The following is a 26,520-nucleotide window of genomic DNA, read 5'->3' as shown; positions in this document are numbered from 1 at the left end:
CTCACTTACACTGTGCAGCCTCTGGTTAAATCACGTACAGTGCTCTGGATAATTTACCCCACAGCACACTATATTTGCATAAAAGCACTTTCATTTTGCATTTTGATGTGTTGCTTTGCAGTTTCATTGATGATTCTCACCATAAAGAAAATTTCCCACACCTGAACCAGGGCGCTGACTGCCTGAATATTTCAGTTTGGCTCTCGCAGCTTTGCTTTCACTGCTTCCTGTGCTGTGGAGATCAAATCACCAGCGAGAGAATTATTATATGAAATATTTCACACTGGATGAATACTGTAATTTCTCCTCCGCTGCGCACGGCTTCATATGAGATCATTATCTAAGCCTCTGGTATTAACTGTTCATCATTGCTGCTTCTTCCCACTCTTACTTAGAAGTACTGCAAATAGTGATGATGCACTTCATATGCATCATTCTTATTGGATTAGCCAATAGGATAAGCTGCTGACTCAGTTTGGTTGAATTTGCATCATACAGGGTGTGAATACACCTCATTACTTTTTATACCGTGTCATTTTTCTTGGCAATTTTATTTGTATTTTTGTAAAATAAAGTGCCATCTGAGGGCGTAGGCTGTGACACATGGTTGGTCCTGAGGTTCTGCTACAGTCTGATTTACCCATTAAGACACATGCAGTGTGACAGGATACTGTATAGTCTCTGGTAAAGTTAGAAATAATCTTAGCAGGAATGAAACATGGCAGACAGTGAAAGGCCACAGGTAAACTTCGTTCATTCAAGCTATGAGCAAGATGGCAAGTTCCTATTCAAACAAAGCACTAAACAAACATTAACCAGGCATTTATGCAGTTGTCACTTCTCCCTTACTTCTGTCACTCTGTTTTATCATCTACACACGCTCTTAAATGTGGGATGATGTTACAGTGATTTAGCATTTCCACGTATTTTTATGTGTTGATTAAATTCTGTCATCACTCAATGCGAACTGTATAATACATACTGTGTTCAATGTGGTGGTCTTCACACTCCTGCATATAAAGGACCCCATGGATCAATACCATTTAACACCACACAAGCTTAACAGCCTCATTGAGAACACTTGTATACATTCATAAAGGGTTGAGTGAGGGTCCTCATCAGTGTTGCTGGAATTCTTGGCACAGTTGGGGCATTGAAACCTGTAATGGAAATAATTGTTACACAATACAGTGATTATATAAGGCCATTGCCCTAATTTCAGCTAATTGAAATTGATAAATTAAGCAGTGCTTTACTTTGTAGAGGACTCCCATGAACTTCTAAAGGGAGGTCCATACACTGCAGACTGACAAACACACTGACACTGCTTCAGGGTTTAAAAAGCCGGGGGAGGACATTTTCAATATTTAATCTAGATTTATGAAGGTTATCTAACTTTGAAGTTGTACACTTGTACTGCCATTGACTGTGAGAATCATTGTGGTTTGCTTTTTTAAAGAACATTGCAGTGAGGACATTTTGGGAAAGCAAAGTAGCTGTTGGGCTTGGGTTTAGTTTGAGGATCAATGTTTGCTTTGAATGGGTAAGGTCAGGGTGAGGTTTCGGGTCATGGTCAGGGCTAGGGGTTGGGTTAGGCTGTCCTCAACTAATGGTAGACAATGCAATGTCCTAACAAGGATAGCAAAGCTAATTTACTGTAGCTTTTCTCAAAAGGGATCGGGCTAAATTGTTGAGACATTTCCTGGGAGTTTGGTTGTCACATATGTAGACCACAGCAGGAGGTTGTCCTGGTTAGATGCTCTCACAACCACAGGAACATTTCAGGAACATTCAGACATGGCGTATAAATTCCACTGGACATCGACACAAGCATCGTCCTTTATTCTGAAAAGCTTTCAAATCTCCTTAAATTCCCAAGTTGGAATCTTCGTTCATGTGTATGGCACCTTTTTCTCTCCTATGAAATTGTATTGATATATTATTTTATATAATAATTATTATAAATATTATTTTTTCATAAATGGGTCTGTTGTTAGTTAGAAACATCATCATGACGGCCACTTGCTCGCTGTAAATGTTTTTGAAATTTCCCTGCTGAATTCTCACTCTGACATTTTTTAAAACATTTTATTAGTTAAAAGTTCTGCAGAATGTCTGAGGTGGACATTTGACATAGTCCCAGACAGTCCCTTTGGAAAACGTCTGGACTCGTTTGAAGTGTGTTTCTAGCAGTGACAGTGGGAGAGGCATGATGTGGCATCAGCTCAGACAGACAGACTAAAGTAGTGCCCGATGTGACAAAGTGTGCCCGACAGTGAGACAGAATGATCACACCAAAAAAAAAACAGCTTCCTTCCCATGGTAAATCGTGGGCCAGAGGTGGCGGAAATACGTCAGTTCTGTGGGTTCTCTGAAGCTTGACTGTGTCTCTTAATTTCGGAGGAAGGGAATGAGAGAGGGGGAGAGGAGATTTTAATCACTCCTGTCGCTTTAAGGACACTTATCAAAGCCTTATTATGCGAATAGAAAATACCACGAGCCGCTGAGCAACTGAGCAGCCAGGGGACGGACCGGAGTGGATTTACGGGGAAAACTCCACATGATCTGAGCTGGAATAGACCGCTTCATCGCCTCATGGAGTTTGATCACACACCGGATGGCTGTCTCACTCGGACGCTTCGGATCATTTAGGGGAATATTGTGCGTAAGTAGCTCTCAGACTTGGGATCCTCTTCGCCCCCGAAGCGCAGAGAGGAGTATGGCTTAAAAACTCAACGGGCATTCTGGATTATTGTCATTCTTCACTCATCCGACGGCCACGATCGAGCCGTGCGTGTTCGCCCGGCGGGTTTGTTCCGGACGGATAGTCTCCGTGTGTTTGACAGCCCTGGATCATGGGCTGCTGGAAAACAACAACGGGCAGCGACATGGTTCCTCCGCGCTGTCTGCGCTATGCAGCGAGCTGAGGCTCCAACGCAGCCTGTTCCTGTGCCGATGCAACAAAAGTTACTAAGCGAGTGTAATGCGTGGATTTCCCCCGTTTGGCCGTTTTGCACCTGCTTGAGCGAATTCCGCGTCGACACGGCGCAGATTCGTGACAAAATCACGCGTGGATCCGCGTCGCTTTGCTCCGTGTGTCTCGCCTCTGCGGGATACTTGAACATTTGCTTATTGTAATGGAGATCGGGGAGGTTTATAGTCAAGGTCATTGAGTGTAGTGAGGCTCTATTTGCCTGGTTATTTACACACGCGCACACACGCAGCGCTGCGTTCACGTTACAGCGCAGTCGGTCCGGTGTGTGTTATTTGTTATTACACGGTGCAGCGGGGCGTTCGGAGCGAGCACCTACTGTCTGTGGAGTTACATTTCTATTTTTCGTTTTTTTTGACCCCGCGAGCTTCCCTCCAGCGACATGGACGCCAAACTGAAGCAGGGTCGGAGATGTCGCCCCAAGAAGCGGGAGAGGGTGCGGAGGTTGCGGGAGGCAGGGAGCAGGGACGCCCGCAGCCCCGACCCCAACTCCTCCTGCTCCGACAGGGAGGGACGCAGCCCGGGGAGGGACGCCGCCTCCCTGCCCGGTAAAAAGGCGCCGCGCCCCGCAGCCGCCGCCAGAGCCCCGCGTCCCCCCCGGCGGAAGAGACGGGAGTCCAGCTCGCAGGAGGAGGACATCATTGATGGATTTGCTATAGCCAGCTTCATCAGTCTGGATCGTCTGGAGGTAAGGCGGATCATTACCTGTGTGCGTGCGCGTGTGAGTGTGAGGGCGTGCACGCGTTGCATTCCTCATCAGTGGAGTGGCTGTCAAAGCTGGAGGGGTCCTTGAACGCCCCCTCCAACACCATGAGAACTAGTCTAATTTGTCTCTAATTCACTTGAGATGACACCAATTACAGTCTTGATGAGGATAATGTTGACTCTTGTACTCACGTGTAGATTCCTAGAGGTCCATCCACCTTCTCCCACCACCTCAAGGTGTCCCAGATCAGTCCATGGTCTGATTGTCCTCATATGAAGCTACTGACAGCTGCTACAGGTCAACGTGTCCTCTTATTGGGGCTCCAGGTCAGCCAGGTCCTCCACATGAAAGTGGTTGACAGCCATCGCTGGCCCCCAACTCAGTACAGCACAAGTTTGAAGGTATTGTGAATTAGATGTGAATCATTGGCAGCTAATTGATTTGCTGGGGAAGATAAAGAAGTGTGGCTCTGTCAGGAACAGCCCTGCCTTGTGTTGTTTTTTATGTTCTGATTCACTACGAGTTGTCACAGTGCTCTGAACATTTTGCTCTTTGATAAACAGCCTTTTGCAGCACTCTTCTGTCGCGGGCTGAAGTACGCCGTGTGCCGATAACTGCTTCTCTCATTACCGCGTGGTGCGTCTGATGTCAGAGGAATGATTTCAGGAAGAAAAGAGCGTTCTCGTGTGACATCCTCTTATCTCTTATCTTGTCACGTTCCAAAAGACAAATAAACATTGCTCCCTGTGGGATGTTACACTGAGAAGACAGGCTGATCAGTTTTTTGTTTTGTTTTGATTCAATGGCTCATTCTGGGAGAGGAAGCTCTGTTGTTGTTTGATTATAAATGACAAGTTTTAATAAACATAGCTCATGTATTAGATGTCCGCTGAGGTCCGAATGTATTTGGAGATGGTGACCTCATTTGAAAGCCCGTGTTTCGTGCCACAGGCCGCCTCATTTCATTGAAAACCACCCATGTAGGCTTAGCAGCAGTATTAATCACTTATCATTGACACTTGCCTCCTACACAGTGCTTAGTGGGTATAATGGTTGGATGCATATATGCGGTATGGAATATAATGTCCACCCTCATACACAGAATGGAAGATCATCAATTTGCCAACTTCCATCTGTTAAAAGGTTTAACCTGTCCGGGTCATGGGTTGTAAATTATGTTTCTCTTCTACTTAGCTCGGCCCTGCATGGTGCTTAGAGTGGGTGTGAGAGCAGATAGAGGAGGAGGAGGAGAAGGGGGTGAGTTGTCAGTATGATGTGTGCATGAACACTTAGCATTAAGAACTAGTGTAATCCTATTATTATCTCAAGAAACTAAACACTAACTATGTAGCTAAAGTGGATTAAAACTATCACACCTCTCAAAATCCCTACAAGGAAACCATATCTGTACAAAGCTGGACAATTCCCCAGTTGCTACCACAGACAGGCTGGAGCGGTGCCTCCCTGAGATAAGCTTGTTACGTGTTATCAAATGTGCATAAAAAGAGTGCGTCTGCCCTGTCCTGGTGATTTGCACGAGCGCCGCATGCTGTGATGTTGTGTGTGAGTATTTCTGCCCCTCGTGCGGCTTGGCTGCCACTTCTGACAGCTGCTGACTGTGAAAGACTTTGAAGATGTCATGGCAGCAAAGTGCTTCTTATACTGGGATCTTCTCCCAGCTTGCTGGTGTCTCCACTGCTGTCAACACAGTGTCCTGCACCACTGACGTACAGACGGTATTTCCACTCTGTGTGGGACGTTGATGCAGTGAGAGGTCATTTTTGTGTGTTGCTGTTGTCGTCCGATTGGTTGCTGGTTTGCAAGTTGGTTTCTAGAAAATGTTTTTCTTCAGATGCTCTATCTTAAAAGAAGTGATGCCTCTTTGTGTCTGAGAGGGAAATTAAGTCAGACGATTATCCTTATAATTCCTGTTTTGCACCCACCCAGCAGTAATAGTTTTCTTACTCAAGTGCTAAATCCATGTTGAACGAACACAGAGGAAACTGTGTGCTCTACATAGAGGCTTATGTTTCAAGGCTAAGCAAATGAGGCATGATACGCCTCTATGTGAAATGATACTCACATGCCAGCTACTTGGTAATTGGTCTGATTTGCATGCAAATGGACTGTGCTTATTAAATGATGTTGGTGGATCTGGTACAATTACATGAAGGCTACATGATTTCCCAACAAGTGCTGTCTCAAATGAACATGTTGACTTTTCTCTAATCTCAGATACTTGTTTGCTGTAAATGAAAACAATAATCCTACATGATTTCTGTTATAAACTTGAATGCCTCCTGATCAGTCATGGCTCATGCTTTCTCTACTTACTGTATGCTTGACTGGAACTTGTGACCTATGCTACCTGTGCTAATTGCTCATCAATTATGAGGTGGACACAGCAGCATTTGCCAGGGAATAGCTCTGACCTATTGCATCATGCTCTGATAAGCTCACACCCCCTTGTTCAGAGGGAGTGTGTGGTCCTCTTGTCCTCTCTGCAGTGACTGATGGCCGGCATGGTCGCGTTACGGGGTGAGGTTCTCGTACTCATTAGCATTCTACCAACGTCAATGCAATGTCCCATCCCTCCTTGGTTCAATGAGCCCACGTGGCCAACAAACCAATATTTATCTCCACGTTGTTTGGTTTCAATCTCTAATCCCAGACTTTTGCTGTTCTCTACAGGACATCAGGCTGATTAGGTTTCATAAAATCCATGTCACCTTTGGGTTGCTGCCACTGCCGTTTGATTGTCCTATTTTAGTCTGTAACTTGTGCACAGCTGCTACAGTCTGATCATAAGAGCCTGATGGTTATGGGTTTCTCCCACAGCACTTTGACTCGAAACGCACTCGGCCGCTTGGTGTTGTTGATATTCCAGCTCTGCGCTGATAGGATCTGGCTCCCCTGATGAGGGCTTAGGCTGTACGTTGGTCTAGCCCGCTCCCCGGAACCTGTGTCATTACAGCCGAAAGCAATTTGCAGCCTCGGCCACATTTGATTACGCCGTGTTTATGTGCTTTGAATCCCCTGGTTTCTCACAGGAAAGCCGCTTACTTACCTGCTCAAATCGACTGTACAAACACCGGCCGTCCTGCTTCGTCACGGGCACCTTATCGTGATCAGGAAAATGCCGGGGATATTTCAGCTAGATTCAAGCCCTTCTCTGATTGTGGGCTGTTGAAGGAGAGAAGTGGAGGATTAAATCATCACTTCAGTTGAGAGAATGTTTCAAGTCTTGCTTGTTTCTCCGAGGTGATGTTTTAAAACTAACTATAGCGCATTTATATTTAATATTAGAATGATTGGCATTTGGCAGCTCTCCCAGCTGCTGAAAGGTCGATTTCCTAGAGATAGAAGGTTTTCACCTGACAGCAGTGCCACAAAACAATTACCCGCTGTGGTTTAAACCCTGCAGAAGTCTTCCCTAGGGCATTGAACAAGGAAGCAGATATTAAAATGACACAATTATCCATCTGTCACAGTATTAATAAGATGTTTGATTTGCTCCATTTGCTCTGTGAGTGACGTCGGGGAGGCAAATCCCCTCTTGTTAATCCACAATCCTTCTGTTCATCTGCTTTGACATGAATTTGGATTTGTTTGGGTTTTTCGTTCCACAGCATGAGTTTCTAAATTCACTGTAATGGGGATTTTAGATTTGGTTGATTGAGTGATATTAGAACAGTGTTAAGGACAGGAAGCTAAAAGGTTGGTCAGGCAAATTGGGTTTCATATATTGAAGCTCCTGATGAGTTCTAGAGTTTGTCTCTCTTTTTTTCTTTTATTTGTTTTGCTGAACACATTAGCTGTTTCTCTGCATGGCCCCGTTCTCAACCGTTTTACACTGCCATCATCATCATCGGTTGTTGGCCACTGAACAGCTCCTGCAAAGCAATATGAGAAAATTAAGACCCTTGCCCAAGGGGAGCTTGATGGTGGTTGTTATGGAAGCTGTGAGCTGCTGCTTCACTCTCTCCTCTTGCGATTCGCCAGCTGGTGTGTCGATCTAAGCCGGTTACATGTTTGTGTCTTGGTGTTTCATCAGTGTTCCAATGAAGCCCTAAAAATGTGAAATCTCGAAGAAAGGTTTATATTTTATTTTCTACGCTACCTCCAGCTGAAGTCCCAAAACATTCATTGGTTTGCTAATTTTCTCATTAACCTAACCCTAACCCTTGGAGTTAATGCTTTCTTGACATGAACAGGTTAGACAAAATCTTTGGTATTTTGCGAATCCCTTCTTTTCCCTGTGGTCAGCCTTGTGCTTCTGCTCTGCAAATACAGTATCTGATTTCCAGTTGAGTAACACAGTGCAAACCGATACTGACACTCACAGCCACAGCAGTCGTTGCTGTAGTAAGACGTCTTGCCTCCATGGTGAGGCAGCAGATTTGTTGCAGGGGTTGCAGCAATCATGCTTTGTGTTTTTCTCTTTCCCCCAATGGTGATAGTGCTGTGCATCATATGCCGGCACTGACAAACAACTCCGGCTTTAATTAACAAGGCAGCCCCCCCGAGGCTCTGCTGCTCATTGGCTGACGCATCCCATGGAGAGAGCTTTCTTAATGCCAGTGGGACGTCCCCCGGCCCTGGTTCTCTCTAACTGTCACACATTGTAGGGGACAGCATGGCTGATAAATGCATGGTCACATTCTGAAAGCCGTCTCTCTCCTTCACCGACACCCACACACACAGTGTTGAACTTCTACTGTTAATCTGTTCGCGCCATTGACCAGTGACCTAAATATATCCATCTGAGGAAGGTGCATGTGTTGTTGTGGTGTGTTCTTGGGGACGTGCCCTGCTTTCTCTATTTTAACACTTGCCCCCAGGTATGGAGGATGCCACACAAAGAAAATTAGAGAAAAGGCTTTTGTTTAGAGTACTGATTTAGCTGATTAATGACTTGATTGCCATAGATACAAATGTCTTTAAAAAGTAGACAATATCTTTCACAATTTCCCGTAGCCCAAGCCTCGAGATCTGGGAGATGGGCTTACTGCTTGAAATTACACTATAAAATCACTTTCAGACAATGGAACATTTCCAAACCCAATTTTCCGGACGTATCCCGGCGGTCATGTTTGGACACAGCTTTCCCTTTACAAGAAAAAAAAGCAGGAGATCGTCTGAGTCAGATGAGTCCACAACAACAGGAAAATGTCCGGAACATTCAAGTGAGAGGTGATGCCTGGGTAAAGCGTGCGGGGGGGCAGGACAAACATTTACATTCTGCTGTGGGTAATCACATGTTTTTGTTTACAGCACATTTACAACAGCGTCCTTTTATCTGTCTTCTTCATTCTCGTCTTAAGAGTTATTGAAATTGTGATTTAAATGAGTCACTGTGTGATCAAATAAGTTGATTCATAGAGTTTGAATCTGAGAACACATTCGTTGCCAGCTTTTGGTACTTGGCAGGTTTCAAAGTCCGTGGCAAGGACACATTTCAGTCACTGCTTAAAATAATATTTAAGTTTTATACCCATGTAGCCTTTATGGAGGCAAAACAGAAAAGAGATGTCTGTATTTTGTCGTCTTTCAGCCAGCAGCACTAGTTTAGCTTTTTGGAAGGGAGCAGGATGAATGCAAGCTGGCCCTCAAGAGTTGTGCTGTCTATTGTGCATATTGAGGTATCACAACACAACAAAACATGCAAATTAGAGCCTCTTTGTGTTCAGGTATCGTGAACTGTGAGGAACTGCTGAGCAGCACCACATCGCTGACACGTATTAAGTGACACACATCAGCATGTGGGTAGCTTGTTGCAGGCGTACGTATATATCCATTTCCTGCTTGTCATCCCAAGCCGTCTTCCATCTTCCTGTCTCAGTGTTTTCATTCCGGTGAATGACAGGATGTAATTACGCTGTGATTAAGATGCTGTCTCTGAGCCTGCGATGGATTAGGAGCTGCACTGTTAGAACGTTCCCCCGCTAATTATCCACTACTCACTTGTCCCCCCCCCCCCCTTTTGCCTTTCTTAACCTCTTTCCGGTTCCTCAACTGCTTGATGAATGCGTGTTATTAAACAATGTTAACAAAAGACATTTCATTTGAGCACTTTGAAGAAAAAGGATTTATTAGCGGATAACTTCATCGTAATCATATTTGATCATTCAGCTCAAGGTATTTTCCAAACCCCTTCATTTTTTTTCGAGCATATAAGAGCGCACGCAGCAGCTCTGAATGAATGACTTGCAGACGAAAGCTGTGAAGGATTTACAGGAAAAATAATGAAACCTAAATAGAGAGGGCACCCTATAAGTGGCTCATTAAGTAATGGCTGTTTTTCTTTTCAGTCATGTCCTTTGCTGACAGGGAGCAAAGAGAAACCCCTGAGAGTCTAGCTTCCTCCAACCTTCACATCACTTGAATCCCTTTGCAACAATTTGTTTGCATGCAAGGGCAGGTCATTTTTTCCAGCTCTGCAGTCTCGCTCAGCACAAAGGTGCTTTGACTAGTCTTACCGAGCAGCGTGCGTGTGGGGGGAAGTATTAATAGTCACTTGAACAATGCTCTGCTGCAAACCAAGGAGAACACTTTACAATAAAGTGGTTCGCTTGGTCATGTTACCAAAAAGGGAATCAAATTACATTTGTAGATGTTTGAAGTATAACTATTGTGACAATGACCTCTATTGAAAACAAAATGTATCTCCACCAGAACCTCCCTTCACCCGGTTGTGGGCTGATTCAGAGTTGTTAGCAGGCATTTGATTTTTAGATTTCAACATTATTTTGTGAGTGACTAAGCTACAAAGTGATAACGTCTGGACACAGAAGTATCATTTAAAGAGTGCAAAATGTATTATTTTTTATAATTTCCAGAGCTGGTGATTGCATTTTTCTGATGTTCTCAAAGACAGACAAAGAGAGAGTCGGTCAGGTGACAAATAATCTTGCCTAAACTGCGTCCTGGAGTTCAAATTGGGCCATCATTTTCTGTCCAAACTCGGTTGAGCCTGAGTGGAAATTATTAACGCCAGACCCAAACCCAGTAGGCATTCACTTCTGTGTGTGTAAAAACCAGACCTAAGCCCATTCATTTTTACTAAAGAAACATGGACAAAATTGTAGATCGTCCACATGATAGTCAATGTGACAGAACCAGATCCGAACCCTAATATCATTTCAAGAAAATAGTTGAAAGCCTGAGCGTAAAGTGACTTCAAGTAACACAGGTTAAAAATACTGTAAGTTGCTGAGAAGGAATATTTTCTGATCCTATTTTTAATCTATATGTTCTTACAATTTTGTAAAACTAAAGATGTCTAATGTACAATAACATATCAATTCATGTATCATTGCAATACCTTTGTAGCCCTTAGCAAGTGTAGAGTTCCCAAAGGAGTGTTTCTGCTTTGATGAATTAGTGACGTCATAATCCGAATGGTCCCGTGTGATTCCTCCAGGACAGTCCTGGCTCAGACACTGGACATATCTGTGGGAATTCACTTACTGAAGTCACATTTCAACATGTTGGAAAACTCACTATATTTTTCCAGATAGAGTGAGATAGAAGCCTCAGAACTTTAAAACATCCCAAAACAGAGGATAAAGATGCCACAGCCCTACAACTCAGTCTAAAATACAATATTCGGCTGGATCCAAGCTTGGAGTTAGACAATAAAATTCAAGTCTTTTATAGACCCAGGGATAAAACTGCGTTGTGGTAATGCTGGCAAAAATCAAAAGTCATCACAACACTGCAGATTACAAATCAGCCTCCAGTCCATGTGGTCATGTTTTTTTCAGGAGGGCCTCGGTTTCAGAGGCATGACTCACACAGTCGTGACATTGCGCCGAGTCTTGCTGCATGTTTGCTTAATAGATCGCTCTTGGTCCGAAAGCAATTAGCGTTAACAGTTGTCGACATGTTCTTCTTCTACCGACACTCGCTACAAACACCAGCTCTGAGGGGAATAGTCTTTATAGACCAAGTGATGCTGACAATAATTGCTCAGTGCTCAGCTCCCTGTGTAAAATAAGATACAGTGATATGTAAGTCCGTAGTTTATCACAGCTTATTGTTTGTCAGCATGATGATTGCATTCGCAGCATTTAGCCTTTTCCATGTGTTTATGTTTGGGTGCGGGTGAAACCAAATAAGGACTGTAGCTTCAGTGTTTTGTGTGATAGCTTTGGCAGCCATATAACAAACCATTGCCAAGATAATAGAACTTAGATAAAAGGTTTGTTATGCAATGTGTGTTTCTCTTTTTCCCATTGCCACTTCTGCTCCATTCACTGTCTGGATGATATTTGCCTGTCAGCTCAGGGCTGAGCTGCCATGCTCAGTTTTCTCTGCTGAAATGAAACACCTTGTCACCCGTCCACACTCATGGAATCTGAATCACCGTTTGGCAGGTTGAGCGTATGAGGGGGAGTTTGTCATTTCTGACATAGCAGCTATAGATTTGTCAGAGTATCAGACTGATTATTACCCTCTCTCCCCAATGTATGCATCAGTGTTTATGTGAGATAGGGTGTATTTAATGTAGAACATATAATTATATTTTATAGAAAAAAAAAAGATAGTTGGATTTATTCTCTTTTCACAGCTTTTCCTTGGAGACATCATTTGTTTTCTTCAAATATATCACAGATGGTTTAACTGTCATTAATAGTGAAGGATGGTGAAGTGTGAACAAAACCTGCATTCAAACAGATGCATTTTTCTTCCCACAGTAATATTCCACGTATATAAAGTTGCAAAGTGGAGGAAATAAAACATATTTAATAAAACATTGTATTCTTTTTACGATACAAATTGTTCTGTGGCAATGTTGAAACCTGCGGCCTCTGCTTTGTTTGACTGCCCTTGTGTTTTTTTCACTTCCCTGGTCAAATAGTCAGTGTAAGAGTAGCATATGCCAGATCCTAGCGCATCTGTTTCTTTGATGATTTAAGGTACATGTGTTTTCATGTAATAACAAGGAGATAAAAAAGGACAGAAGCTAACTACGATGCCAAAAGTGCTGTTCAGTAAGAATTATCCAATCACAAAGCCTAAAAATCGTATTATGTGCTCTGCTAACAACAGAAACAAGTAAGACTCATTTAGCTGCAGCTCTGAATCACAACTCTTACTGGTGCAATGGGCACATTTAGTCATCGAGCATGTTGAACTGCTGGACAAAGTGTGATTACTCAAAGGCAAAGTAAATAATGAAAACCTGTATGGCAGCAGCTTTATCTGACAGAATCATGTGTTTGTTGGTGCTTTGATGATGTTAACACAGGGGAGCAAGGGATCCTCCTAACACACGTGTGACTGCCAAGACAAAGAGAACCATTCAGTTTGGCTCCTGCTTATTATCTCTGTCTGGTCTTTGAAATAGATTGTTGTGTAGAATGAGCATTGTGGTGTTAATCCTCCTTCACTTCTAGTCTAAGTAGTCTTGCAGCACATTTCACAGCTAGACTATGAACAGTACAGTGTCATTATTAGGGTCTGCCTCCTTGAGAAATGTACTCAGTAAATATTTAACCTGTAAAGCATCATTTCAAACAGGCCCAATTAGGAGAAGGCAGCTGGAGTTGGGCCATACACTCGGTGTAATGGACATTTATTTTGGGTCTGGGTCTGCTCACTGAGATGAGCTTCATTTCCCAAAGTCGGAGTCGGACTCACTAACCTAAACGCAAGGGATTATGGATAGTGGGTATTTCATCTGAAAATATGAAGCTATGTCATCAGGACAGAGTCACAGGGTGGAATCATTGCAGTGCAGGACAACTAGAGCAATATCAACTAGAGAATGTTAACATATGATATGACTGTATTTAAATATTGTTTTAAGATGCACTAAATAAAACATCCAAATCTATTGCCTGATTCATACTGCTATTATTTTTATAGTGGTATAAACCATAGAAGAGGCTTTTGGTCTATATGCTGTTTAGAGGCTCGTTGACCCTGCACAGATTATATTGCAGCAACTAAACCCTTGTGTATTTTTATGCATTAATTTGGCATAAAAAAAAAAATATATATTTTAAGTGAGTATAAGTGTGCTGTGTGCAAAAATACCTTCCATAAATCTGGGTATTGGAATTCCGGACGTTACATTGGTCAAACCTTTGCTCGGGAAGCAGATTTTACACCTCAGTCTCCCCCCCAGTTTGTATCATCAGTTTTTAACAGGTTCGACCTGTTGCCATCGCAGACTCTCCTCACTTCATGAGTCTGGGAAGGTAAACGCTGCAGCCTTGTGCTCAGCCGAGTGAAGAGGGGGAAAGTGTTTGAAATATAATGGGATATATAATAAGGTGTGTGTAACATAGCCGCTGCAGTAAAAACCTGCAAGGGCAAGACAAGCTCTGTCAAACACAGTGAGAGGAGGCTGACAGATCTGCCAAAGGAGAGGATTGTCAGAGTTTGTCTCCTCTACTCTCTGTCTCTGTCTATCTCCTCACTCTGACTGCTCCCCTGTTTTATATACTGCACAGATAGCATGGGCAACCAGTTATGTTTTCTTTTTAATCCACTGTTTCTTTTACCATACATCATAGGCAATACAATGCATCTGCTCCTGCAAACAGGCCACAGAGAAAGACTCATTGTAGAGAGACCTGTCTGTCAGTGTGTCTGAAACCAGGACATGCACCTAGAGCCAGCAGGGCTTTGCCCAATGCATGGAATGAGATCAAAATGACACGCACACGTTTGCACAGCTATGCTTATTAGGTCTTTACACTGACTTCCTTTCATTATGGACAGTCAAACCAAAACCTTATCCCCAGGTTATGACCAGTTCATTCTTATGCCTCACCTTAACCTAACCACAATTCACATCTTAACCCTTACCTTAACCAGGACCAGGAAAAGGTCCTAAACAGGTTACACACATAGAGTCACACACATAAACACACACACACACGTGCGCTTGGAGCCCAAGCACAAGGCCAGTTGTTGAGTCAATAAAGAAAACAGGCAGCGTGTGAGAGTGAGGGAACATAAACAGAACTCTGCCAAGCTACTGTTTGCATTCCACATCTCTGGGCTGCAGAGCACAGCAGCTGCTTTAGCTCTGTGCACCACACCATTCACAGCCACTGTGCTATTATGATTTGACTGGATGGCCTTTAATTAAGGAGTAAATACAACCCAGTCACTGACATGGAGCAGGTTGTTTGATTTCATATTGTGCTGCCTAATCAACACACAGTGGAAACACTTTCATTGAATATATACTAAAGAGAAACTGTATATTTGTATGATTATGCTAATAGTATGTTAGTACCAACACTAGTGGTAGACTGGATGTATATCTGAGTCCTAAATGCATTTTCCCACTGTTGACGTTTGGATAGGCATTGACGACTGAGTTTTGGAATTCTATTTGATTTTCACAGTGTATTGGAAATTTGTCCTGCAAATGCAATCATGGAAATAATGGTAAGGTGTCCATCATTTTAAAAACTGATACAGTTAAGGATTTTCATTGATGGAGACACTTGAGTGATTGCTTTTCTGGGTCAGTGTCTGCAGTGAATTAAAGCACATTTCAATGTCAATGTGAAGCTTATATCTGGTTTTGTGAATAAGGACAGACCACACTCAACTTAATTTTCATACTATAATTTCTCATTATTCCACTGAAAGGATCTGGCTCCAGAATACATCAGCATGACAGATGCTTGCCAGCACTGAGCGCGGAGCCAGGCCTGAGTATCAGCCAGGTTCACAGAGAGGAGGTTAGCCTGTAGTTGACCCTGATACCTAATCTTTGTTATTGGTCTACATATCATTTAGAGGACTATGGCACATTTATCTGCTTAATCTCTGTTTTGCCTAGAAATGATCTCTGGTCGCTGATGGATTTTTGTGGCTTGTGGACATTACTTGTCATAGCTTCATATTATCTACAAAGAAAATACCAGGCTGTGGAAACTATAGCAAAGTGAATACTACACAGACTGTTATATATTTTATTGTAGAATATTTTTCATATTGCATTATATTTATGTTTGCCCTATAGTTACTCATTTATAACTTTTCCTTAGTGTCTGTTTCATCTACCCCCTTTGCTGCTGTAAAATGGCAGATTTCCCATTAGTAGGACTGATAAAGCATTATCTTATCTTATCAGCTTTATTTGACCTCAGAGTTGCTGTGAGTGTTCTTTTTGTTGCTTGTAAATTGATGCAGGTTTTCTGAAGTAGTACCGCATCCTGAATGACAAAAGCACCAGACAGAGCAATTTTATCAACAAGAGGCAATAAGATGATTTTGATGTAATTTGAAGACATTATGTAAACGAAGAAGAACTGAAAATTGGTAAAATGCATTAAAAGGGCAATTTTGGAAATCAGCGTCTGGAGCTTTTTCAGTATGATGTTGAAGTGATGTCTCAATATTAGTCGCTACAATTTCAGTCTCAATTTAATTAACCCCAGCTATTGCACCATCCTCCCTCCCAGTGTTTAAAGGCTTTGCTGAGTTTGCAGACTCCTGCTCAGCAGATGTAACCGTCATCACAGTGAAGGAATCTTCAATATAACATAGTAAATCTTCCTGAGTGTAATCTGGACCGGTTTTCCAGAGATGGAAATTACTGTAGAACTTTGCTATGTTATGGCCCCCCATATTCCTTTCAATACCTTCTGGTATTGGCTGCTGTTGCTTATATCAACCTCTGAAGACAGCTACTTTCTCCAACAAAGTACAAGTTTTTAAACTGCCAATGTAGTAAGTTGTGTCAATGTGCCAGCGTTTCATTATGCTATCTGAATGGCTTCATTGTGATGTTATTGTCAATCCAGTCAATTCCTCATGGAGAAGGACACACCCAGCATTAGTCCTTGCAGACCCTACATTTGTTTAAGTAAGATGCAACAATAATTATATTTGCAAACTTAATTACGTCTTGGGTGTTTAAGGACAAAGCTTTGCCACAAAATAAGACTAACAACACTTTTTAAGATGGAGCCACACATCCCTCAGATGATTACATTTAGAATTTCTTTCTGCTCAGAGGTCACAGCGGGAAGGCGAGACAAGCTGCGCTGTCTATCTGTAGCGACACGGGAGGGCGAGCATCCGTCGGCTCCCCCCAACATAGAGTCAAATGAGATCACAACACTTCACAGCCACTTTGTTATCAGCCTTTAATGAGACACTTTGTGGGAATGAATACCTTCCCTTTCTCCCAGCTGGCCTTCCCTAAGGCTCGCCATTAGTTCATCTACGGCCCCGTCGGTGTGAAGTGAGCGCCGAGCGTACAAATACAGAGAGGGAGGGAGACACAATAAGGAAGGTAAAGAGTTGGAAAGCAACAGTGTCGTGGGAAGAAAGGGAGAGCATAAGGGGTGGTATTCTATCTTTCTGCTTAATTGCTTCCTGGCACTAGAGGTAGGCTTGTTCTAGTACATAAATCCTCCTATTTTCATTTATCTGCTCCAGGTGTTGATGAAACAATTCCCCCACCGGATAATCATATTTCCCTCTCCCGCCTGCCAAGACGCTGAGAGGGAGATGGCGGCAGCCCCCCAGCCCCCACTCCCACTGATCACACATAAATCCCCCCCCCACACACACCACTACCTCTCTGAGTGTGCGTGAATGGCTCTCCTCAGGTTTTCAATTTGCACAATAATGCATGAGGTGGAAAACAGTTACACACACTGACAGACTACACCATGGGGGTAGTGGGCGTCAGTCGGTTTTATTTTTCTTTATGCTTATACTGGACGGTGCCTTCCAACCTGAGCAGTCGGTTAAATTGTTCGAGGCTGAAATCGGTCACCACTAAGCTCGTTAGTAAATCTATTGTACAACGTCAAATTCATCAACATCAAATTAATCAACATCAAATTCCTAATTCCTGCATTGTCTATCCTTCTCCTCGTCTTTTTTTTTTTTACACCCAACCCTCCCATTGATTGATATGCCATTTACCAGTGTTTTATGACTGGCAGCACAAGCCTTTATTTCTTGTAGATGCCAGTCATTTGTTAGCCTTTGGCATCGCCTTTATCACTTCTGAAGCATATAAATGTAACTGAGGGTCACATACCTCTGGAGGCCTCTCCATGCGTCTATAGCTGCAGGCAGGAATGTTAAAACCAAGGGCAGGCTCGGTAGTGTCTGTGCTGCTGCTGAATTGAGATATACTGCTGTGGATTTATAAAAAGGTAGAGTCGGCCTCCCTGCACTGCTTTATATGTGAATAAAGGCATCCACATAAGTTGTGTTGAGACAGAGTGGTTAGCCTTCATTGGGGTTATGATTTAAGTGTTTGTCAGACCATGTTGTTCGGTTTCAGGGAGAAAGTTTATCGTTTCCCTCTGCCTCAGGTTGTCAACAGACAGATCAAGGTGCAGGTCAACACCTCCAACGCTGGCAGGGAGTCAGGGTCTTGCCCAAGAGCACTTCAGCACCCCACTATGCACTTGACATTATGAATTTCCCTGAACTGTCATTAACAGTCCTCTCTTACTTACTTGGCCCTTTAAACAGAGCCATGTCTTGAATCTACGGCAGAACAAAGAGGCAAAGTGAGCTAATGTGTTGTTTTCTGGCCCCTCGGCAAAACAGCAGGCATTGTTTGCAGTGGAAGGCACAATGGTGTTTCTGTTGAGAACCAGCACAAGTGAAGGGCTGTCAAAGCAGAGGAAAGTGAGGGTGTTAAGAGGGAGCAGGGGGGGGAGCACGTGCCCACAGAGCAACCTGTTAGAGCGATGCTTCTGTTTATTTAACCTCCAATGTGATACTGGCAAATCGACAATGTGGAGTTAGAGCAGTTTTTATTCTAAGAGTTATTTATCTGACTTATATCCTATTACAATTATATTATTTGTCATATTTTCTTGCACTGTAAATATTGATTTAGTCTAAGAAGCGGGAAAAAACACTGATGTACAGTATTTAGTTTGTGTTAAGTAGGTTGTTGAATATGTGTTGAGCTCTTACTCAAAATTGGATCTGCCTGAAAGCCCTCAATCTAATACTTATTTTACACTGAAATGAACTCGCATAATTTGTTTATTAAAAGCAGATAAACTCACTAAAAGACGAGATCGACTCCTTTTCCATTACCAGTAGAAGAATTGGCCTCTCTTCTGTCTCTCCTTTGTCCTCTTGTTCTTTTTGCATGTAGAAGGTCAAGGACTGGAGATGCTCCCCGCGGCTGGAGACAGTCAAAGACATTGTTAAATGTTCTGATTTTAATATAATTCCTTCAGCCATTAGTGCTGCAACTCTGCTCTGTTTCTCCTCCATCTTTTCATATATCAACAAATGAACCTGGTTATCTCTTAAAAACATATACATATACACAACCTTCCTACATTGTTAGGAAAGAGCATAGACCACTGCAATTACAACCACTGCTACTGTTAGCTGGCATACGTCTCCATCTGTTTTGTACAGCCTCAGGCACAAGCAATGCTAGAAATGTTGTTATGACCACAGGCTATCATTCATCTGCTTGTTATGCAGTAGTACAGGATCTACAGTATATTAGAGAACACTTAATATACTACGTTGAAGGTTTTGTGGAAAAGGTTAAATCCCACCTGAAACAAAGTTCAAATTCAAATTGCCCTCTTCTCTTTAATAGTGTGACCTCATAATATGCCAGTGGAAAGATTGATTCGATTGCAGGTTACCCAGTTCTGACACATAATTTATTTGCTGCGGCTTCATATCTCAGAGTTGTTAAAGCTTGAAATTGCACAGAAAGGATTTGTTGAATTCAATCGGTTTTGCCAGCAAATAACATTTAGATGCAGTAGATTCCTGTACTTGCCCAAATGAAATTCAGCTGTCATGTACCGCTACTATGACTTAAGTTTCTATAAGTGTTATAATCTGCTCTCTTGTAGTGTGACAGAACACGAATATCAGCAGGGGTTGCAGGATGTTAGTAAGTGAAAAAAACTAAAAAAAACTTGCAATCCTTTGTCTCTGGAGATTCACTGCGCCGCAACAGGCTGAGGCTGTTTTATCTGCTGTAGGATGGTTCTTTACCATACATGGCTTAAAATCACAGCTCTGCAAAACCTATTTTACACTGAAATTAGCGGGTATACACAGGTTTTATAAATGCGTGTACAGCTTGCACAAAGGTGGTTAGCTTCTTATCTCATTGAAGGGAATCTTCCTTTTTGCCCCCCCCCCCAGTGGTTCATGTTCTACATCACAAACTTCCCGGAAACTGATAACCTGTCTCCCCTCACTGTCTTGCCAGTATTGCCTCTTCCACAAAACAAGCAAAACATTTCTGTTGCACGTTGTTTCCAAGTTGTAAAAAAAAAAACGGTTACGCAACTTTCATGGCCTCAACGTTTATTGCGCATCATAGCATCATGCATACAAAAATGCTGTGTCAGCGCTTCGACTGCCAAAACAAAGACAAATAAATGATCGCCTTCACCTGGGGTTCATATTTCCGACATTGACAATCGGAGCTTGAGCCAATAAAAAACAATGTCCACTGCAGGCGTGTCTGACCCGAGAGTGAGCGCCCATTGTATCTATTCCTATTCCAGACAAAAGCCAGATGTTAGTGGGTTTTAGATGGTTTTAGACCAGTGGAAAAGGGGCTTAAGTTAACAGGTAACACAGTCTGGATGGCTGATAAGGAGTCCTTCAGCTTTGCCTGCTCCTTGAGAAACAAACATTGTCTTCAGGAGAACATTAGACAAACACTAACAGATACAACTCTCTCTTAAGTATCGCAGATCATATAGGTTTGTAAACCTGTGGCTAGCTGTGGCTAATTGAGAATCTACAGCTATGTTATTGTTATTAGAGTCTTAAGGCATGAATATAGTGTGGCATCACGGTAGGGGAGAACGGGGTAATGTGGGCCATTTTTTACATTTGCTCCCCTCTAGGCGAGCTAAAATGCTATATAAGTAAAATTGACACATTTCCCATTAATTCAGGATGTTTTCCAGCAATGGAAATGATCAGAATGTCTTCAGGACAAAGGCAGTGAAAATATGATTGTTTTAAAAAAAGTGGTCTTGTGTCCCACTTTACCCCAGCTAAGGGGTAAAGTGAGACACTTACTTTTTCCACTTTAAAACTACCATAACAACACATGTTGTAATAGTTAAAATCCTGACAACCACACATTTCAAAACTAATATCGGACTAGTAACAGAATCATGGGGATTGGTCAATTAAGCACATTTATGATTATTATGAATCGTGTGATCTCTTGCACACCCTAGCTTACCTGAACATTGTTTCTCTGTCCAATTGGCAGGGACAGGGATATTGTTTTTCTCTGCGTATTCAAATGCCAGTTCACGGCACTTAACTGGAGCAAGGCCATGGAACTGGTCAGCTAGTTGTTTCAAGTGTTTGGGTAGCTCCTCCTCCATCTCACCTGTGAATATTCTCTTTGCCTCAGCTACTGCACCCCAGGCTACTGATTTTACTTTCCCTTTCTCTTTTTTCTTTATGAATCTTTTGAGGGTTGTCTTATCAATATTTCTATCCCTTCCAGCTTTTCTTAAGGACTTCTTTCCTTGCATGACCTCAGCGGCTGCACTCTCCATCTCTGGGAGGGGTGGTTGGCCCCAGGTTGTCTTCCTGGTGTATAGTTTCTTGGCATGATGGCTTTTCTACAATATTTATGACATTAAAAATAAAACATATATAATGTAATATAACACTAAAATATGTTTAAGACTAAACTTAACTTGTGCTTCATGGTGGGGTAAAGTGAGACACTGTCCCACTTTACCCAACAGCATTTGTCCCACTTTACCCCGAAGCCACAATTTTTAGAAAAACAACATCTTTTAGCAATTCAGGCTAATCTTCAGCTAGCATCAATCACATGGTTTTGGAAGTTCACCAACATGTATGATATACGTTTTTCTATCTGATTCAATTTGATTTGACACAACAGTTGATTAAGCTCAAAGCAAGAAAATTTACTTTTTGATGCATTTTTGTGAAAAAACATACTTTCCACAGCACCAGCATCAACTTCTCCTTCATGGCAAGGGGGGAATGGGAGGGGCTTGAAAACATAATAGTCACATGACCACAAATGTGTTCCGTTGCCTAGATACAGGGGGTGTTTCACATCACCCGATGTCCCACATTACCCCGCTCTCCCCTACTAACAAAGACAATATTGCTTCAAGAACGTATTTATCATTATGATGATTTTTTTTGTTCTGGCTAGTTTTGGATTAGTTGTTAGAATCCCACCAATTCTGGACAGCAACATATCCAGGCTGTATGTGCAGACTGTCCTGTGGTGAAATGCTGCCTGGTTACTTTACTGCTTGTGTTTGTGGTGGGTCTGAGAGGCAGCCTGTCAAAGTTAATCAGCCTACAACGAGCAGCTAAAAGCAGACATCCGAACTGCAGAGCGGTTCACACACAACACAGACAAAGAGAGGGAAACAAACTCTCACAAACATGTTGTACTTCGTGTAAAAAATGGGAAATACGAGTTCTGCTGGCAAGTCATTAGTGAAGGCTTGGTTAATGGGGACTCTGACTGAACCTGCAAAGAGACAGTTCTGTGCTGCAGTCCTTCAGCGGGAGCTTTAATGGGACTGGTTGCCTGAAGACATTTATTCAAACAAGATGGACAAAAATGAGAAGGAGGAAGTATTTTTCCTGTCTGGTTCTTATTACTTACACTGCCTACTAGGATACACTACATTAAATTCACTGCAAACTCAAATACAGCTTTCTAGTGAAGCTGAAAGGAAGGACATTCAAATGGATAACCACTTCTAACAAATGTATCTCCTTCAGCAAAGTCAAGCAGTGTTCTTTATGGGAAATGTGGTCCATTACTAACAATACCACTGACATGAGGCTGACATCGGACATTGTCATTGAACTGTCACAGTCCTTTTAGCCATGCTAGCGATTTGTCTGTTGCACAGTCCACCACTTTAATATACAATATCTCAACTGTTGAACAGATTGCCATTTAATTCTGGACAGATATTCATTGTCTCCAGAGAATGAATATAAATGATTAGTGATGCCCTGACTTAACCTCCAGCAGCACCACCAGAAAGAGATGTATAACTTTGTGTTTATTATTAATTAGCGAAGCATAATAGATAGTGTTGTGAACAGTAGATCATTAGTATGTTTGAATTACCATTGTGAACATGATTCCATGCTAAAGTTAGCATTTCGCTCAAAATAAAGCTGTTGGCTTGGAGTCAGACTTATTAGGCTAAATCCACACTTATACATTTTAGTTCTCACGTGCATCATTTTTTATACATTTACGCCTTGTGTCCACAATACTAAAGAGTTTTCAAACCCTAATACTAAGATTTGCTGGTTCTATTTTAGTTTGAAGACTCTGAGACATTTGGAAAGACATTTGGTTTCTGATAAGGTTTTATCAGTCAAGACTTGACTACCTACGAGGAATGCAAAGCGTTGCTAACATTTAATTTCAGTGACAGTTTTACCTTGTTCATGCATTGTGTATGCAACAACTTATCACCCAACTGCAAATAGACAATCTTCCTCCTGTCTGTGGGTGTTCCTTTAATATGGGTTTTCAGGTATGTTAGTATGGAGGAAAATTACGTCTGTTATGAAACCTAAAATGTTTGTCTGGACTGAGAGAGTTTTGCTTGTAAAACTAAAACATATTTATATGCATGTATCCTTAGCTGTGTTGCTTTAGTTGCTGGGGATACCAGCATGTACTAAATGTCTGGTATGTAAAATATGAAGCAAGAGTGAAGCGAGGAACTTGTGTAGTATGGTGCCATTCATGACCCTCATTAATCACACCTTCACCTGTAATAGGCAAAGCGGCACACTTTAAGAGGTTTTAAATCAGCTGTGGCCGCAGTGCGAGGCGACTACATAATTGTCCCCATCAGCTGGAGACTGAACAGCGCACTAGTGTGTAGCGAAGGGTGAGTCTGCTGATAGTTCGCCTGCTTGCACATAGATGTCACCATGACACGGCTGAGCAGTGCCAACAATAAGCAGCTCTGAACTGAGGTCTACTGTGTTTGTATAGGTAGCTGTGTGAGTTTGTATGTGTGAAAGACCTCATCCACCAGGTCACCCTTGGCTTCACAGAAACAGCCATCCCCCCACTCCTCCTTTTGAAACATCTCCTTGTGTTGCTGTTAATCAGCCTGTAATTGTTAGCAGGCCAGGCTGCAGAACACCGGCATTAGTCCACGCTCATAGAGCCATAACTGTGGATTACAGCTATATGGAAATACCAGAAGGAGATGTTGAACCAATGTAATATGCAGATGCAGAGGCAGTAATAATGAAGAGAAAATAATGAGAGGCATCATAATAATACCCAGCAGTCACTCTGCCAGGGCTGAATAATGCTGGTTTATTTGTTTATTGTTCATCATCTGGGGATTATTGTTCAACAATATATAAACATGAGCTCCATGCTGTTTAGGAGAGGAGCGATCTGAAAGAGCCACAAATTGAAGAAATATTTTGACTTGTCATGAATTATAGTCAAAAGTGATTTTGAGCTAAGGGTAGTCTCCAGCTAATTCTACAATGTTGTGCTATTACTGTGAACAGTGACACTGCCTCCCCCCATCTTTTACAGATGTACTGTAGAGATGTTATTTTAATGTGTTGGTTTATAGTGAGTGAAACTCAATACATATATTTACACTAGAGTTTAGACTGTTGTGGCCTGTGGTTTCAGATTTAGTTTTAAAGACATTGATAGAGGTGTCCCACACGGATTAATTTTCTTATTAAATCTAAACATGAACAATGTTTATTTTTAAGCTGCACATTGCAATGTTTGGTTTTATGTTCATCATAACATCACACAGGATCTGCAAACTAGGTCCTCTGCAGGTTACAGCTTGGGTTTGAAAAACTTATGACTTTGTTTACTTAACTTTGTCTGGATGGTTGCCCCATCAGTGTAATATACCCTGAGTTGACTTTCTTTCCATTGTGTTTGATTGTGTGTTTGTTGTACAATCAGCCACCACCGTTTTTGAATGGTTAACCCTGAGTATGAATTTAATCAGTTCCAATAACAATATAATACCATTGTACACTCAGAGAGGATAGTTGGGATCTTAATGCTTTTTTAAATAGGCAAGAATCATCACAATTGTCACTTTCAAAGATAATAAATGACGTTAATTTTCTGGAGCTTCAATCTAGCATCACTAATATATGTTTCAACCAGCACATTTTAATTTGAGTCAAGAGTACATAATCATGACAACAATTTGTTTAACACTGTTCAAAGTAGTGATTTAAAAAGGATGAAATAAAGTCCATTAGATGAGATGAATCTGTAATGATCACTCTGGGAAAATTGGGTCATCACAGCAGCAGAACACAGGATACAGACAAAATTAGGACAAATATGGAGCACTGAATAGATGAGTGGTAGTTTAACAAAAAAAACATGTGGAGATTAACACTGTTTAAAACACAGAGAAAAATGTGTCCCTTACCACATCCACATGTGAGACAAAATAACCTTCAATAAAAACATGGAAAACCTGCCTTTTATAAGATGGACCCTGAGTGTACTGCCAGCTCTTGATCTTATTGAAATGTTTCAGTGGTTTGATTGCTGGATGTGATGTGGTGAAAGGGTCATATTACTTTATGCTGGTACTGTGATCACCTTCACAGATATGCGGGAGATAAAGAGCAGCGGTGGTAGCACGGTTCAGTTGTATGTCTTTATTATCCCTGAAGGGTAATTTGCTTTACAGCAACAAGTCATTAACACAAAGCAGAGGTGTAACTGCTACAATACACCTCAACCCAGGAGCCAGAGCCAGAGTCCCCAGCAGTGTCTGTCAGGCGCTGTGGGAATGTAGCATTGTTACCTAATGGAGGTGTCGATGTAAACACTAGATATTGAAATGATGCAGGTTTCTCATCAAGAGCTGATAATCAGATTTGTTCTGGATACTTCTGGTGCAAACACCTCTGTAATTATAAAGAAAAATAGATTTACTTATTATTTTTATCAGTTTGATTTCCTCGAGGACTGTTACTGTGCTCGGGGAGGAACATCGGATTCTAAGATTTGGTACATAAAAGATGCATCAGTGACCTTTTTACCTTTACGTTGTTCAAAGAATATCTTTGTTACCTCTGCAGTGGAGGTCATGTTTTCACCAAGGCCTGTTTGTTGATCGGTTGGTTTGTTTGTTACGTTGTACAAAGATTATGTAAAAAGATACTGGACTTGACTCGCCACAAAGCTTGGTGGAGGAATGCATTTTGGCTCAGGGTGTGGATCCAGGAGTGTTTCATTTTTGTATCCCTTTTTTCGACATTTTGATTTCCTGTGAATTAAACTGATATGTGTGAAGAAGCTATTAAACCCCTCATCATCTAGTACCCAGTTATCTACCTTTACTTCTCATGAAGTAGAAGTTAAGTTTGGACATATATATTTGTTGTAGCTTTTAATTCAACTCTTATGATAATTATAATGTGTGACAAATATTCTAAGGCATGTTTTTTGAGGGTGCAAAATTCCATCAAATTCATATATATCCAGGCCCCTGACATATTTGAAAACTTTGTGCGCTTTACTAGAATACGTTTTTATTACAATATTGTTCTTCACAGTGTGAGTTTGCTCTTACTGACCAAACACTGGTACAGTGGGGTTTTTAAGATGCTTCATTATGTTAACTTTTATAGTGCCTTTAAAATATTATGGTGTTAACTCAATGGAAAGCAGCTAATTAAATTTGTTCAGGCTGCTGCTGCCGACTCCTCAGAGCAGGCAGCTTTCAGGCTGCAGCTGTGGCGGCTCTGGGTTATTCAAGGCCTCAGTTTTATGTTCACTTGTGGCTTTAGTGGACTTTGTCAT

The 26,520-nt window shown here is 41.9% G+C and overlaps 1 protein-coding gene across 1 annotated transcript in view; it reads left to right on the top strand.

Annotated features, from left to right (window-relative positions):
• Window positions 1-2,301: 2,301 nt before the first annotated feature.
• Window positions 2,302-26,520, top strand: part of fbrsl1 (fibrosin-like 1) — a 287,043-nt gene continuing 262,824 nt past the window's right edge. The window contains exon 1 of the mRNA XM_053420416.1: window positions 2,302-3,680. Coding sequence (XP_053276391.1) covers window positions 3,375-3,680 — 306 coding nt within the window. The 5' untranslated portion in view covers window positions 2,302-3,374. The remainder of the gene's footprint in view (window positions 3,681-26,520) is intronic.

Source organism: Pleuronectes platessa, chromosome 4, assembly GCF_947347685.1.
Source record: "Pleuronectes platessa chromosome 4, fPlePla1.1, whole genome shotgun sequence".
NCBI classification, from domain to species: Eukaryota; Metazoa; Chordata; class Actinopteri; order Pleuronectiformes; family Pleuronectidae; genus Pleuronectes; species Pleuronectes platessa.
The sequence above is the reverse complement of the archived record's forward strand: the minus strand, read 5'-3'. Positions and strand labels throughout refer to the sequence as shown.